The sequence below is a fragment of the Triplophysa rosa genome, linkage group LG3, assembly GCF_024868665.1.
Source record: "Triplophysa rosa linkage group LG3, Trosa_1v2, whole genome shotgun sequence".
Classification (NCBI taxonomy): domain Eukaryota; kingdom Metazoa; phylum Chordata; class Actinopteri; order Cypriniformes; family Nemacheilidae; genus Triplophysa; species Triplophysa rosa.
Window position 1 is genome coordinate 2157765 of NC_079892.1, and position 16190 is coordinate 2173954.

Below are 16190 nucleotides of genomic sequence, written 5' to 3' on the forward strand. Positions count from 1 at the left end.
AATGTTTTTTATATATCAGGAAAACTTGAGTTTTGAGGTGATAACATAATATACTGGATATGTTTCATTGGTCTTTTAATTTTTTCCGTGGCTGTATATATAGGGATTTTTTTCACATTTGTGTTAAAAACAGTGGTTGCTAACAAGTTGCTAAAAACGACCCTCCCTGCCTAAGGGATGTTGTACTTTATATCTAAATGAAGACTCACTGTACTGCAGTACTGTTAAGTTTAATTTATTTCATTGTTTATGTTTACTGAAGAATGTGAAAGTTTATTTAAAATGTTAATTTTTTAAATGTATGAGTTCAAATGTGTTCCCACGTTTGAATGGGCTTATATATCTTTATTGTATACCTCACTATTTTACTCAGCACATAAGGATGATAGTTCACCCCAAAATAACAATTCTGTCATTGTATACTGACCCTCTTGTCATTTTAAACCTGCATGACTTTCTTTCTTCTGCAAAACACAAAAGAAGATATTTGGTAAATGTTGGTCCCCATTGACTTCTATTGTATGGACACAAAACCAATACTGTTAAAAAATAATTGAGTCAACTTAAAATAATAAGGCAACCTATTACAAGCGCGTTTGAGTTAACTCAACAAACAGAGACTGAAGTCCGCCCAACTTTAAAAAAACTATACGTACATCTCAAAAAATTAGAATATCATGAAAAAGGTCAATTTTTTTGTCACTCATTTCAGAAAGTCTGCGTTGACTGTGGACTTCAGAAAACACAGTGGACCAACACCAGCAGATGACATGGCAGCCCAAATCATCACTGACGGACACTTCACACTGGACTTCAAGCCACATGGATTCTGTGCCTCTCCACTCTTCCTCCAGACTCTGGGACCTTGATTTCCAAATGAAATGCAAAATGTACTTTCATCTGAAAAGAGGACTTTGGTCCACTGGGTTTTCTGAAGTCCACAGTCCACAAGTTATCTGTTGTGTTCAAAGCATAAAATGAAGCCAGCAAGAACTAAAACACTAATATTTAAACGAAAGACAAATAAGAAACACAGATTATAACATGATGCAATGCATCTTGGGAACTTTCAAACTCTACCGATGAGCTCATTGTGCAGGTGAAGTAAGATTTGTGCAAGTAGTCTCACAACATACTGTATGTGTGCCCTTGTGTTTCAGTTGTGTTTTGTTGATGTTTCGTATTCTTTGTTATCCTTGTGACCTGGTTTGTTTCTTTTGTATTTCGTTTGTCTTGTTTAATAAATGTTAAACTGCACGTGGATCCGATGCCCTGCCTGGTTCATGCGCCTGTTACAGATCTTGTCCTTCTGTTCCTGTGTAGCCAGTCATTAATAATAAAACTCTATCTTGAAAACAGCTACATAAAAAAGCTGATAAAGCACATGTAAAATTACGTAAGAATCGTTGTGATCTTTTGGGGAAGGTAGATACTTAAGGTCATTAGTTAACTCTTATTAAATATATGATAACGAACAGTAGCGTTGTTAACCACCACGCAAATGCGTAGGGCCCCGCAAGCTTGGGGGCCCCATAGTGGCGACAAGTGGTAAAATCATTTGACGCTTGATTTAGACACTCAGACATACGCAATGAAGCGCACGTATCAAATCGGTGCTCAAAAATGAAAGAAAGCTGTCACGATTGTGGGGGAAGAACCCAAGCGCAGCCAGCAGCGGTGAAGGGGTTAACAAAGATTTATTAAAACAAAAAACACCCACGATGGGGTAACGAGGACAGGACTAATTATAAAAACAGAAACCAAAACACTTCCCACGTGGGGGCAAAAACAGCAGGACAAAAATAACTAAATAACTAAACAATGACACAACGTCAAAAGACAAGGCAGGGCAAGGCAGTGCAGGATGAGACAAGGCAAGGTAATACTCACAAAGCCATAGACATAAGACAAGCACACAGCCAAAACGAACAAGCACAAGACAATAGACACGAGGGCAATATATAGGGAGACTAACAGAGGATAATTAACAAGGGACAGGTGTCGGGGATGAAACACTGAAGGGAAGCTAACGAGAGAATGAGAGGTGAGGGGGCAAAGACGCGACACCGGAGAGAGTGTATGGAAGGCCTACAGGGCCAAAACGCCTCTCTCCACATAAAACCTAAGGCTTTGCCATGATTCTGCCACAAGACCAAAAAAGACATGACATGATGAGGCAGAATCATGACAGAAAGCAAAAGAAAAGAAATCTAATACTAATTTTACGAATATAGCAAAACAATGCTATGAAAAGAAGAATCTTGCACCTTTTACTTTCTTATACTGTAGCTAAAAGCATTCTGTATTATTCTGAATAAAACAAAGGACACTTTTTCATCCCAAAACCAAGAAGGCTTATTCTTATAACAAACTGTAGAGAATTTTGTGCCGTTATGTGGTTCAACGTAAAATAAATCCAGTTTATATTTGAATGTACATATGTCTCATTAATTCCATGTACTCAATACTGCTGTGCAATTCAAGCAAACATGTTTTTTGTCAGGTCTTGACTTTGCTTAGGGCCCCCAAAATGGTAAACACGCCCCTGATAATGAATGCTGTGAGTATGACCCACAGATTTCTAGAGATTAAATAGCTCTATTTCTCTTTATAAACTCACATTTTTATTGCTGCTGCTCTTTCTCGTCTTCTCGTTATAATAAGTTAATTATAATAAGACATTATAATCCATACACACATATACACAGGGAAGAACAAGCTTAAGAACATGACAAGAAACACCTGGGAAACACCAACTAACACAAAAAACTACAAAGGACTACAAAACATGGCACAGGACAGGAAATAATATAAAAGTCCATAATACACAGGGCAAACATAGACTGGATCGTGACAAGATCGACATGGAAAAGTGGAAAGTATAGATAAAACAACAGCAAGGAATAAATCCTGGAATCAAAGCTTTCAACTCGGGAGCCAGGAATCCAAATTGGGATTATGAAAAATTCTGGAATCGAACAGCCCTAGTGTGATGCGCATCATTGCGCTTCTCTTGGTGACGCTTTCATGAGGGGCTATACCACGCATGCGCAGAATACCAAAAACTGAAGGATTGCTTAAGCCGCGCATTATCTTTTAGCAACAATACAATACAATTTATATTTTGACTGATCATCCCAGCTCCAGCCCAGGCAATCTCCGTCAACGATCAAGAGCAAAGATGGACCCTTGTTATCTTAAGACTAATACTAACTTTAATTTATTTTTGTCTTTCTTCCTGTAAAGCTGCTTTGCAACAATGAAACATTGTGAAAAGCGCTATATAAATAAAAAAGAATAATGAATCCTAAATGTATAAATGTTAAGAAAAATGTTATATTCAATGGAGAAGAAACGTACAAGTGCATTGGTGTAAATGATATCAATTATTTTCATTGCATGTGTCAGGAAGGGCAGACAAAAGACAGAATCATGTCAATCTCGTTGCTGATGATAACATTGCCTGGATGAATGTTCACATGTGTGTAGTGACATGACGTCATCTGCCAGACATCCATGTAGATCACGTTATCAATGTCACTGAACATCTCCCTCATCACCGTGTTTAACTGTCTGGTGTACCATTCATTTCCATATTCCATCTGCAAAAGAAGATACGGTCAAAACTAAATCACTAAGTCAAAATTACTCAGATAAATTACTAAATGAATTACTCAAAATCAGCTTTTATAAATAAATAGGTTCATGTCACTACATTAAACAAGCTATTTGACTCTTTCATGCTTGAAAATGATGTGTAAAAACAGGCTGTCCCAATCCGTTCATTTTCCACATTATTGGAAATCTAAAGAGGTGATTTAGTCATATGAATCAGAGTAAAAATCAACACAGTGTTTGCTCATACGTATGAAATAGAATAAAATTGTGATGTAGGCCAGCGTGTACTGTACCGCTGTTAAGCCCGTGTTTCCAGACTTGATGATGACGGTGGTCTCAGGTGAACGCTTCAGTAGTCGAAGCACTGCTTCACGAATTTTAGCCACTCTATGTATATATAACGTTAGCGGATGCAAAGTCATGTGGGCAGAAAATGTGAAGACAACAACTGTTTCACGTCCACCTGTTATATAATCCATTTCAGTGCTGATGTAATGCAGGTCGCTGGCTGGCATTTTTGGAAATCGCAAAGGAAAACCGTGTGTCCTCCAGTGCATAATGATGTTGTTTTTTAACTCCACAGCCATCAGCGGTCCATTCTTGTGATGAGTGTAAAGATTCATTCTTTTCAGACCTAAACAAGAGAAATTGGAATCCGTTTAAAAACTAGTGTGGGTTAGTAAATGTCTTCTAATGTAAAACAATAGCAGGTGTGGGGGAAAATATTTTTTCAAAACTTGACTCGGTCATAATAACCAACGTCTTCTGGAATACTGAAATGATGGATGTGCTTTCTTGAGCAACAAAAAGTTGGGACCTACACATATTTACAAATTTGATGAAAACTGAAGGAAGAGTTAAATCCTACACTGGCAGAGGGTGGGAAACTCGTGAAATAATGAACTATTTCTGTAAAGTTCATACAACAGGTAAAGTTCATGGACACCTCAGTTATCAGTGGACACACGTCATAATATCTCAAAAGTCTTTTTCATTATTAGCCGTTAAATGACGTACCTGGCACATTTCTTTCCAAAAACTCAAAATACTGTCTCGTGGTTGAGTCTCCCAAGAAGTGAAGAATCTTGTTTGAAAGACAAGATGTCCTTTGCTGAGAATTAAACCGTCTAGTGTTACATACAAAAGACTTCCAGACATCTTGAAAATAGAAACCTGCAGGAACTGGTGTGGTCAGACCGGGTCTGCATCTCTCCGGTTCACCTATCAGGAAACAACGTGATTATTTAAAGGGTGTGGAAATTATAACATGTTTGCTAATGTCTGGCATTTTGCTTCTGAACACACCAATGCCTGAAGCGTTGGGAAGGACAGTTATAATGTGCTTCTCTGCAGCAATACCAACGTTTGTTAATTTGCTGTGGAGCAAATAAACCAAGTTATAAAACGTCACAGTACACACATGAAATAAGCCCTGTACACTTTGTTTAAATTGGACCTGATTGCATGAGTTAAAAATCCTCCTTAGTTTATATATAAATATATATACGGTATGTGTGCATTTTTATTATATTTCTAAACGGTGATGTGCTGTAAAAATACAGTATTTTTCTGTTGTCATAGGACAGTCATCCACAGAGAAATACTGCAATATACTGTGAATTATTAACATCTGTTATACAAGAGTACATATATACATTAGTAGCAGATATAAATCATTCCGAGATTGTTGCAGATAAATCAAATATTGGCACCACTGCACACCAGAGAAAGCAGCTTATTTGCATTTAGAAACACAAACAAAGCTTGCATGTCTTCATTTGTGTGTTATTATTTGCGGTAGAATGATTTGCGTGTCACACAACCTGTACCCAGAATGCACTAAAACAATCAACAAGTCAATGTGTACAACATTAAATATGTATTTGATTCGCAATCCTGCCCGGGCTTCCACTTACCGTGAGAAAAGTTGCCTCTCAAAAGGAGTGGCTGGAAACTGATGTTCACCGTGTTCGTGATACACCCAGTAGTCGCAGGAAAGATTGCGCGGTCTCTCACACTGCCACACCGAACCCGTCTGCACATCCTTATACTCGCAGCAGCAGTTTGCTTTACTCCAGTGTGCGTGAGCCGAGCCCCATTTAACATTACATTCCACTTTCTCAACTATCTTGACTCCGTCGGCTCCTGGCCCTTCGAAGTAGCCGTGATAGCGGATGTGCGGCTTTGACTCAAAGTATTTGTTAAGAACGTGCACACCTTCACTGGAGATGATCAGAAACACGTCCACTTGAGCTTGGCCTTCCCAGGGCAGCAGAAAATCAACAGTGTACGTTCCATTACTGTGATCGACAACTTCTCCATAAACACCTGCCTTCAGGAACACGCAGAATGATAATGTTAATAACTATTATCTCCTTTACACCGTCAAACAAAGGTTGGGTTATATCAACCCATCGTTGGGTCAAATATGGACAAACCCAATGGTTGGGTTTGCTAAAGTTAATTTATAACCCAACGGTTGGGTTTGCATAAGTTATTTTATAACCCAACGGTTGGGTTTGCATAAGTTATTTTATAACCCAACGGTTGGGTTTGCATAAGTTATTTTATAACCCAACGGTTGGGTTTGTCCTTTTTCGACCCAATGTCCATTTTTTTTAAAGTTGAATCAGTACTCAAACAACAGAAGAACCAGTGCTTTACAGTTTGAATACTGAAAAGCTCTAGTTTGATCAATCTGAAATGCACTCAAAAACATACCTTTAAGGTCAAATTCAAAAGCTTCGCTCTGAAAAAGTCGCCTCCGTATGATTTCACGGTGTTGTTGTGGTCTCTGGCTGTGATGGTCACGCGGATCGTATCTCCCACTTTGTACGTGTCATTGAGTCCCTCAACAGAGAATGTTGTGTGGACTGGACTTGTGCTCTGATCCAGCCGAGTGATTTCTCCATCTGGACCGGGCCAGTCACAAGCCTTCCGAAGTCTATCCCACTCCTCCTGAGTGATTCCCATGTCTTGTGCTGAAATTATAGATGCGTTTTTTGGGCGAGCAGGTTTAGGACTGGGAGGATGAAATCTTCTCACTGTTGGCAATCTCCAGAAAACCTATACCAGATATCGGGATAGAAAACATGACAGTTTAATACTAATAATAATAATAATAATAAGCTAATAATAAAATTATAACAACCATTTTAAAACAACTGAAGAACCTACAATGCCTACAAAGTAATCCCCCTTCATTTGTTCACATTTTGTTATCTTGCTGTTACTCCATCCACCATAATGATGAAGCAAAAAAAGATTTGTGACAACAAATTGTGTTGTTTTAAAGCAGCTTTAGGGGAATAAAACATTTTGATACGGCTTTTGCCGAACTCGCTCTTCTACATTTTCACATCACATATCAGATCATACAGACAATGATTTTCAACAAAGTGAAAAGAAAACATTTGGAAAGAGTACATTGCATAAGTATTCAGTACTCAGTTAAAAAAGCCTCAAGTCTTTTGGGGTATGATGTCACAAGATTTACACATTTCTGGCCATTTTCTGCTATTCTTCTCCTCAGATCCTCTCAAACTCTGCCAGGTTGGATGAGGACCATCAGTAGACAGATATTTTCAGGTTTCTACAGAGATGTTCAATTGGGTTCAAGCCCAAGCACTGACTGGACCACTCAAGGACATTGACGGAGTTGTCCATCTTGCATTATTGTTTTGTCACGGCTGGCAGTGAGGAGAACCCAGATGCAGGCAGCGTTGGTGAAGGGGTAACACAAATTTATTAATACAAAACAAAACACCCACAATGGGGGAAACTATAACAAAACACGACCTAGGGACACAGTAACAAAAGAAGACTTCAAAACAAAACACTTCCCACGAGGGGGCAAAAAATAAACTAAATACAAACAACGACACAACGTCTTACAAGGCAAGGCAAGGCAAGGGTAGTTTTAGGTAAGGCAAGACAAACGCATGGCACTATGAACAAGTAAGGAAACAGTACAAAACGAACGAGCACAGGACAGCAAACAAGAGGGCATTATATAGGGAAATACAAACGAGGGATGATAACACAGGGAGGGTGACGGGCAGGTGACAGGAATCAAACACTAAGGAGAAGCTAACGAGGTAACGAGAGGGCGGGGCTTAGAGACGGGACATCGGAGAGAACGCATATTATGTCAAGGGGACAATAATATGTTTCTCTCCACACCTAACAAGAGGTTCTGCCATGGTTCTGCCACCAGACCAAGAAATACATGACAAGATGAGGCAGAACCATGACATGTTTTAGCTGTGCGTCCTGTTGAAGAACAAATTAAGCTTCTGATATCTGTTAGCAACCGCTGTTATAAAGACACGATAAAGCTTTAAAAAATTACAAGCGGGTTATAACTGCTGTGTTTTATGTCATAGAATAAAACATGAAATTATTAGAGGTTTTGTTAACCGAGCCTTATTTTAGGCATTTAACTAGAAACCCATTAAAAAACACATTTGCTGCGTCCGAAATCGCATACTGTGACAGTACGTACTGAATTTGAATAGGTACATACCTATCGGCCTGTTTTTATGATAAAAACATAATTTAGTCACAAGAAATTCATTTATTGCCACTTACATTCAAAACTGACGTCAAAATACAATACAATACAAGGTTTATTTATATAGCACATTTAAAACAACCAAAGTCCACCAAAGTGCTGTACAGGGTGTGCAAGACAAAACAGGTCAATAAAATATGTATAAATATCAGTAATAAAACACAGACTATAAAAACACACACTGTAAAATGGACAAGGTTCATCATCGCATACCAGGTCAAAGAATATGAAATGCCATTTTTTAAGAGAAGACTTAGTATAGTTGTATAGTTGAACTCATTCTTAATGTACAGGAGTTAATGTATAGGGGCTACATGAGCTCTGAATGAGCCAGCAGGAATGGATTTGAGGAAACAGCAGATTGGAAGTCAATGCTTTAGCTATAATGTAGAATGAGTTTAACGGCATTCCTCTGAGGACTGGATTTGACTGACGGCGCTCTCAAAAGTGAACGACATATGCGCTGAATTAGAGACGGTAAAAGTGAGTGGGTCCAATATCATTGCTCTTAAAAAGTGTGTTTCATTCGAAGGCTGTGTCCTCCGGAGGTCGCATTATTTATTCAATCATTGAAAAGTAAAGTATGGAACATTTAAAAGTTACAATAATTATGTATTTAATAACTTATTGTCCTTTTTTTCATACATGCTGTCGGACTAAGAAAACGTTTTAAATTACAATGTTAATGAAAGTAAATTGTTTAATAAATATTTAAGAATAAGTAATATTGTATATAAAATAGATATTGTACTAAAATTCAGATACACAAGCTCTTCTTTTAAATAGTTGGTGACCATGGTTTTATTATAGCAAATGTATTACAAAGGATTTATTGACTTGAAGTAAAAGTACAAATGTACCGTTGTCTCGCTCGAGGAACCACAGTTGAACCGTGATATTTCGTGTTGGTTTAGACCAAGTGAATCTTTGTCATGCATAACATCTAAAGTGAATCTTTAAATCCATATGTGCATGTTTAAATGATTGCGATTACATTCGGAAACAAAAATTGCACCAACATAAGTCATTTCTTTCATTTATAATGTTATACAATTTTAAACATAAATATATTTTTAAATCGATTATCGGGATTAAATATATATATATATAATTAGGTGAACACTTACCAAACACGCTGAAGTAAGGAAACATGCCAGGAGAAACAGAGAAACACGTCCTAACCTGTAATCTGACATTTAACCAAAATGTAACCGCTGCAAAAACTATTTTGAACATTAATATGAATTAATACTGATGAACAACTGTTACCCAATGTCATTGATTTCCAAATGTAATTGAATCTAAGTGTGGATTGTAAGAGCATGTTTGTTGTTCCTGCACCCAATAGATGTAGGCAAATAAGGTGTTTACTTGAAATCTACCTGTGAACTGCACCCTGATGACAAGATGTAAAATGGAGGCGGGGTTGCCACTGAATGTGTGAGGAACCCTTGCACGTTCTTTATCACAATATGAAAAATAAATGATCATTATTGTGGTCACAAACTTAGTCTATGGGAGCAGAAGGAACGCCACACAGACGAGGGGCCGTCTGGAAAGTGACGTTGTTCTTATAGTATTATAGTGTGGCCTATATTTACTTTCTGAAGAACATTTTGGTAACCAGTATTCTACAGATGCCTTTTCAGAACGTGTTTGACGTGTCCCTGGACTTATTAAACTAGTCAGGCCCATTGAACAGAAGGAGGGTGTCTGCATATATTTAGAGAACACCGTGTGTGGGTGTGGGTGTGTCACATCTTCACATTCACAGTGTTATTAGTCATCCGAAAATTGTTGTGGCCCAGATCTGTCCCACACTGCGTCTTCATTTGTCGAGCTGCGGCCTGTGTGAGCATGAAGATGATAAAACAGGTAGACAGCGACATCTCCTGAAATACATCTGCTATTACACCCTGAAGTAAGATTTTGTCGCCTGTCAATAGGTTTTTATTTATTTATTCATCCATTGATTGATTGATTGATTGATTGATTGATTGATTGATTGATTTTAATTAGTTTATATTAGTAAATGTACGGTGGCCCACTAGTGCAAATGACAACGAAATTTAAAAAGCAAATATAAGTTCACAACACAACGGAATCGAGTCACAACACAACGGAATAGAGACACAACACAACGGAATAAAGACACAACACAACGGAATCGAGTCACAACACAACGGAAATGCTCCCGACCACTAGGGGGCATCAGCGCCGGGGATTGAACATTAATCAGTGCGCATGTAGAAGAGGCTGTTAAGTCTTTTACAACGTAAGTACATTCAACAGGTGTTTTTAATGTTAGTGTTGCTATATACTCGGATACAATTACGTATTATCCATGCATATTACCAAAATTGTTACGTACACTATTCGTTCTTGTAATTGGATTTATCATTTTTATCATTGTCTTCTAGGCTGCAATGTTTTGTCCCTTTTGTGGAAACGAACTTGGGAATGCTATTGCCTTTTGTGGTTCTTGCGGTTCTAATGTCCAAATTTTGTCAGAGCACGGTATGATTATATATATATATTTTTTTTTCATATTTGGAACCATAATTTACGTCATCATCATTAGGTATATTTGACTTAGTGCAGCGCTGCGCAGACCTATCGCCATGTCATATTCATACGATGGATATACGTACCGCTGCATTAACTCGGACACACCTGTTGTTTTGTGAGGCAGGCGTTTTTACCATTTACAGTTGTAACACTCTAGTTTACTGTTTGAAAGTAATGTTTTGAACGCTTGGTTTTATCTTCAAAATAAATGTCATTAGGTCCTTCATTGTGTAAACATTTGTATATTTTTATCATTACTCTTTGTTGATGCCAGAGTCCCCAATCGAAGTTTCTGAAGAGGATCTTCTTCTCAAGTACTTTAGAGATGGACACACTTACAGTGTCATTTTGGATATTCTGGCATCAAAGCACAACCTCAAATATAGCCTTCGTACCCTGAAAAAACAATTAAACAGACTATCATTGCACAGACGAAAAAGCTACACACCTTTGGACATTGTTCAGGCAGCAATTACTGAGGAGTTGGATGGTCCTGGACAGCATTATGGGTACCGCACAATGTGCCAAACACTACGTCAGAAATACAGTATTACAGTTAAAAGACAAGATGTAATGCGTATGACGGCAGATCTTGATCCATTAGGAGTTGTACAACGATCAAGAAGAATGTTTGTAAGAAGGGTTTACCATTCTTTGGGGCCAAATCACACCTGGCACATTGATGGCTATGACAAATTAAAACCCTATGGTTTGGCCATAAGTGGCTGCATTGATGGATACTCTCGGAAAGTGATGTGGTTGGTCTGTGGAGCCAGCAATAACAACCCAGAAGTTATAGCTAATCATTACCTGCAGTGTGCCACTGAATTTGGGGTCATACCAAAGCTTCTTCGCACAGACTGTGGCACTGAAAATGGAGTAATGGCTGCAATCCACTGCATTCTGAGATCAAACCACCAAGATGATCTTGCAGGGGCTGCAAGTCACGTGTATGGTTCATCAACTACCAACCAAAGAATTGAAAGCTGGTGGTCATATTTCAGAAAACAAAGGTACAGTATGGTCACACAGTCATTTAATATTTGTATCTTTTCAGTTTTTGCTTAACTTTCCACTTAAAAGACTTAAACATGTTCTTTACTTTATTCCCTAAAGCATGTTTATATTATTGTTGGTTTAATTATGCAGGACTCAGTTCTGGATGGATCTTTTGAATGACCTGAAAGGGAGACAACTTTTTAATGGCAGTCATGAGCACATATGCTTGGTGCGTTTTGTTTTTTTGGGCATGCTACAGAAGGAGCTGATGAAACCAAAGAAATTTGGAACACACACACCATTAGGGCAGTTAAACAATCTCGCTGTCCTTCTGGGAAACCAGATGCAATGTACATTCTTCCACACAGGTTGGTGTATATTATGACTAGTATTATATATTAGTGTTTGTAATAGAATTGTTAAAGACACGAATACTCACCCTCATACTGTATTGTTTCAAAGCCATGATACTTTTTATGCAGAATGTTAGTTGCAGTCATTTACTGCATTTTTTTCTTTTCTCAAGTTCCTATTTATTTGTAAAACTGAGATTGCTACTCAACTGTGCTGCAGGGATAGAACAAAACAAATGCAAATACATGGTTAAATTCAAGATAACCTTTATTGCATACAAAATGCTGCACTTTGTATCAAATTTTGTTGCTGCACGTCAACTTGAACGATTAATATAATGTTAAAAAAAATTATGATTTACCCCAAAGGTTTAATGGAACAGATTGTGGATTCCCTATCTCACAGGACGACCTGGACCAGTTTCTGGCTGAACACACCAGCTTCAGGCAAACTTTAAAGATTTACATACACAAGGCAATTTGACTACACCTCTGAACTGGGAAACTGGTGTGGAAAATTACATAACCTTGAAGAACATGGCTGAAATTTAAAGTCGGGTAAGTTTTCAAACTTTCTTTAAACAAACAAACCAGTTACCATTACTACTCACTGCAATCCAAAACCAGGTGAGTTTTGTATGCCAAAGTCCATTGCATTTTTGAACGATTCGTAACTTTTGGACATTGGTAATTTGATTGTGTTGGTACAGGTACTGGAAATGGGATAGCTGGATGTCCTCTCAAAGCATAGTTTGGGTTGAGGGACAATTGTCGAAGGAGGCAGTGAATCCAGTCCTGTAGCAAACATCAGGATGTCCTAGAGGGAGAGTCCTGCTTCTTGTTCTAAAAAAAATAGAAGCCATTAAACATTATGAACTATGTACATGTACAACAATAAAATGTGATGTTTAATCCTTTACCTCCTGTGTCAAGTAGATAGTCTCTCCAATATCCAAGTATTCTGGTTTCTTCTTGTCGCCTGGTGCTACCTACTTCACTGAGCTGAGCCTTGAAGATAGCCTCCAATGATTCAGGTGTGAGTTTCTCAACACCACAGCACATATATGGTGTGAATACAATTGGATGCTGCTCCAGGGCATTCATGACATCCAATGTCGAAAGCCCATCCCTAAATCTGGAAGACAAGCATTCATCACACAAAGTCTCTATGACAGTATAGATAGTGATAATATGCTCTCAAATTAACCACAATCATACCTCTGAATTGAGTACTGATTTCTGTATATTATGTACCACTGTATGAAATCCTTTACAATGTTCTGTTTGCCTTCTACACTTTGTGGATACTCAGAACATCCAGCAGTCTCAAGCAAGCTGGAATACTTATCAATGAGCATGTGTAATTCATCTAATGATGCAGCACCTGATATCTGGGGTAAACGGAGTTTAAGGATTATTCCACCAAAAAAAGTTTTATTCACCCTCATGTGGTTGTAAATATGTATATGACTGTGTATAAAGTTTTAGTGGTTTTGTGTCCATACGGAAGTTAAAGGGGCCAATGTTGTTTGTTCACCAAGAAAGTCATACAGGTTTGCAATGACATGAGAGTGAATAAGTGATGAAATTTTTTTCATTATTAAACTACACCCAAAAGGAGAAATTCAATAGAGATCTATTTTTAGAAAGCTAATACAAATGAGATACTTGTAAAACTGATAAACAGAAAATCTATTCAAATCAAAGTCAATTTACTTATTCACATTAAGCATAACTGAACATTGAATGTACCTCGAGCAAGGCTGTCTTCATGATCTCATCTGTTACATCTTCAATTGTTCCATCAAAGTCAATCCTCCCAGTAAGGTGATTGTACAGCATCTCTGAGAGGAAGCGAGGACCTGGACCACCATGAACTATAGAAACTGCGATCATCCGTCCAGCAAGAAAATATTCATCTTCTCTGGCAGCTGTAGTAAAAGAATTGTCTTTCCAATTAATAAAACAAGATAATTATCAATAGGGCAGGTAGAAAGTCGTATTAAAAGTAAAAGTCCACAATTCACCTGCACTGTTAAATGTGAGAAATCTCTGATTTTCTGGGCCTTCAAAGATCCTTCGGGTCCTTAAACAGTCCATTAAGAGGGTTAGAAACTCACGTTTTGGACCACCCGTGTCTACTGCATCTTCAGTTGTCCCTTCATCATCTGTGAATTTGACAAGCATGTCGTGTAAGGGGTCATATGAGGCACGTTTGAAACCACGAGCTGCTCCATCCCAAACATTAGCTCGATTTATGTTGAATCTGCTGCAAGATGTCTTTATGATCTTCAATGAGAGATCTGATAAAATGTCTGCAGCAGTTATTGCATCCGTCCTGTAAAACAAAAGGAGGTTTCAATTAAGTAAAACAATAATAATACAATTAAAACATACAAACATGATGTTAAGAGTAGAGAATAAATTACAACCTTTCCTCTTGAACATATGGTCTGCTCCCATCTGACTCTTCGGAATCACTTTCAATTACTATTGGTGCATACAAACGTGTGTAATTTCTGTAAAAAAATAATTTAGAGAAATTTACGTTCATCAACTGCCTTTAATTAGGACCTATTATTTTTTTTTGGACTGACAATCGGCTCACGTGTAGCAATTTTGAGGGCCCGTGTGTGCTTTTGCATATTTGTTCTGTTTTCTCCTCCTTCCTAGTTAAATTTTTCTGTGAAAATCTGTGTTTTTCCTTTTTTACTGTACAATAGTGGTATATTTGTCCATATAAATTAGTATACTATAGTATTTATTACTATAGTAAACTGCAGTAAAATTCTTAGATACTATAGTGTTTTTGAACTTTACTATAGTATACAGTGTTTATCAATTTACTACAAGCGCACTACAATTTTCAATAGCAAATACTATAGTACAGTACAGTATTTTTGTCTGAGTGTTAAATTTAACGGGACTTTTATTTTGACGGGTCTTCGGGAAGACGCTTGAGTTTTTGGATTCCGCATCTAGTTACATGGACTCAGTGCGGTGCGCCATTGATTATTGTCACATACAAACAAGCACAACCACGACAAACGCACTTCACACAAATATGCAGCTCTGTCTAATGCACATATTCTTATTATTCTACATATATGTCGCGTTGTTATTTTTTTTTTTAAGTTACTTGTCCGGTCGGGCAAGTAAAATTCTCTCTCACTTGCCCATACAAAACATTCACTTGTCCCGGACAAGCGGTAATGTCGAGCCCTGTAAATAATAAATGCATTCTGTAGTATTTACTGTAGTAAACTGTAGTTTTATTCGGTATTTACTATAGTACCAAAGAATTTGAATACATTTTACTACAGTAAATACTATACTAGAGATTGTCAACTTTCAGCCAGAGTTTAGCTCCAACTCGGATCAAACTCACCCGTCTGTAGCTCTATTAATACGCATGTTCGACTTTATGCAGTTGCGCAAACCTATCGGCTCATGACATCAAAGTACTGCGAGATCGAGTCTAAAGCATAGGGTAAGGGTTACTTACTCTCGCGTTACTTTCATTATGTCATGATGTCATATGCTTACCGGTCTGCGCTGCATTCAGACGAACGCGCGTGGTTAGCAGAGTTATCAGAGCTGAAGCTAAACCCTGCTGGAAAGTGAACCTTGCATAGCATTTTTCATGTGGGATGCTTAACAACACAAATCACAATGACTTCAATGAATCCAATTACAAGAACGGGTAGTGACGAATAGTGTACGTAACAATTTTGGTAATATGCATGGATAATACGTAATTGTATCCGAGTATATAGCAACACTAACATTAAAAACACCTGTTGAATGTACTTACGTTGTAAAAGACTTAACAGCCTCTTCTACATGCGCACTGATTAATGTTCAATCCCCGGCGCTGATGCCCCCTAGTGGTCGGGAGCATTTCCGTTGTGTTGTGACTCGATTCCGTTGTGTTGTGGCTTTATTCCGTTGTGTTGTGACTCGATTCCGTTGTGTTGTGACTCGATTCCGTTGTGTTGTGGCTTTATTCCGTTGTGTTGTGACTCGATTCCGTTGTGTTGTGGCTTTATTCCGTTGTGTTGTGAAAAAATGTTATATAA

At 37.9% G+C, this 16190-nt stretch overlaps 3 protein-coding genes across 7 annotated transcripts; 1 reads left to right on the top strand and 2 right to left on the bottom strand.

Annotated features, from left to right (window-relative positions):
- Positions 1 to 1678: 1678 nt before the first annotated feature.
- On the bottom strand, positions 1679 to 11681 carry LOC130551841 (NXPE family member 3-like). Of its 5 annotated transcripts, XR_008962657.1 has the most exons (9): positions 9461 to 9550; positions 9319 to 9380; positions 6340 to 6684; positions 5535 to 5950; positions 4924 to 4994; positions 4636 to 4839; positions 4082 to 4252; positions 3912 to 4005; positions 3489 to 3602 (listed from the first exon to the last, which is right to left on the bottom strand). XR_008962657.1 is itself a non-coding variant. In XM_057329808.1 (8 exons), exons 3-8 carry the CDS (start codon positions 6589 to 6591, stop codon positions 3405 to 3407), a joined length of 1482 nt encoding a protein of 493 aa, XP_057185791.1. In that variant the 5' UTR covers positions 6592 to 6684; positions 11208 to 11290; positions 11570 to 11681; the 3' UTR covers positions 1679 to 3404. The 5 variants fall into 5 exon arrangements, 4 of the variants coding, with proteins under 4 accessions (XP_057185791.1, XP_057185788.1, XP_057185790.1 ...); XM_057329808.1 differs by lacking the exons at positions 9319 to 9380; positions 9461 to 9550 and adding exons at positions 11208 to 11290; positions 11570 to 11681 and having other exon boundaries at positions 1679 to 3602; positions 3912 to 4252; XM_057329805.1 differs by having other exon boundaries at positions 1679 to 3602; positions 3912 to 4252.
- Positions 11333 to 12593, top strand: LOC130551842 (uncharacterized). The gene is made up of 3 exons (XM_057329809.1): positions 11333 to 11772; positions 11909 to 12126; positions 12481 to 12593. Exons 1-3 carry the CDS (start codon positions 11333 to 11335, stop codon positions 12567 to 12569), a joined length of 747 nt encoding a protein of 248 aa, XP_057185792.1. The 3' UTR covers positions 12570 to 12593.
- Positions 12594 to 12840: 247 nt separating this feature from the next.
- On the bottom strand, positions 12841 to 15956 carry LOC130551843 (G2/M phase-specific E3 ubiquitin-protein ligase-like). The gene is made up of 7 exons (XM_057329810.1): positions 15926 to 15956; positions 14544 to 14630; positions 14139 to 14449; positions 13864 to 14060; positions 13330 to 13502; positions 13032 to 13246; positions 12841 to 12954 (listed from the first exon to the last, which is right to left on the bottom strand). Exons 3-7 carry the CDS (start codon positions 14296 to 14298, stop codon positions 12929 to 12931), a joined length of 771 nt encoding a protein of 256 aa, XP_057185793.1. The 5' UTR covers positions 14299 to 14449; positions 14544 to 14630; positions 15926 to 15956; the 3' UTR covers positions 12841 to 12928.
- Positions 15957 to 16190: the final 234 nt, after the last annotated feature.

Bases quoted from the DNA above. Each gene is read 5' to 3' on its own strand.
- LOC130551841 (XM_057329805.1), bottom strand. From the start codon at position 9,515: ATGCTCTTACAATCCACACTTAGATTCAATTACATTTGGAAATCAATG. The intron at 5,951-6,339 runs GTATGTTTTTGA...GTGTTCCTGAAG, and splicing joins TTTTGAATTTGACCTTAAAG to GCAGGTGTTTATGGAGAAGT. The intron at 4,253-4,635 runs GTACGTCATTTA...TCTCTTGTTTAG, and splicing joins TTTGGAAAGAAATGTGCCAG to GTCTGAAAAGAATGAATCTT.
- LOC130551842 (XM_057329809.1), top strand. From the start codon at position 11,333: ATGCGTATGACGGCAGATCTTGATCCATTAGGAGTTGTACAACGATCA. The intron at 11,773-11,908 runs GTACAGTATGGT...TTAATTATGCAG, and splicing joins TCATATTTCAGAAAACAAAG to GACTCAGTTCTGGATGGATC. The intron at 12,127-12,480 runs GTTGGTGTATAT...TTTACCCCAAAG, and splicing joins ATGTACATTCTTCCACACAG to GTTTAATGGAACAGATTGTG.
- LOC130551843 (XM_057329810.1), bottom strand. From the start codon at position 14,298: ATGCTTGTCAAATTCACAGATGATGAAGGGACAACTGAAGATGCAGTA. The intron at 14,061-14,138 runs GTGAATTGTGGA...TTAATTGGAAAG, and splicing joins TCTCACATTTAACAGTGCAG to ACAATTCTTTTACTACAGCT. The intron at 13,247-13,329 runs GTATGATTGTGG...CTTGTCTTCCAG, and splicing joins AATCAGTACTCAATTCAGAG to ATTTAGGGATGGGCTTTCGA.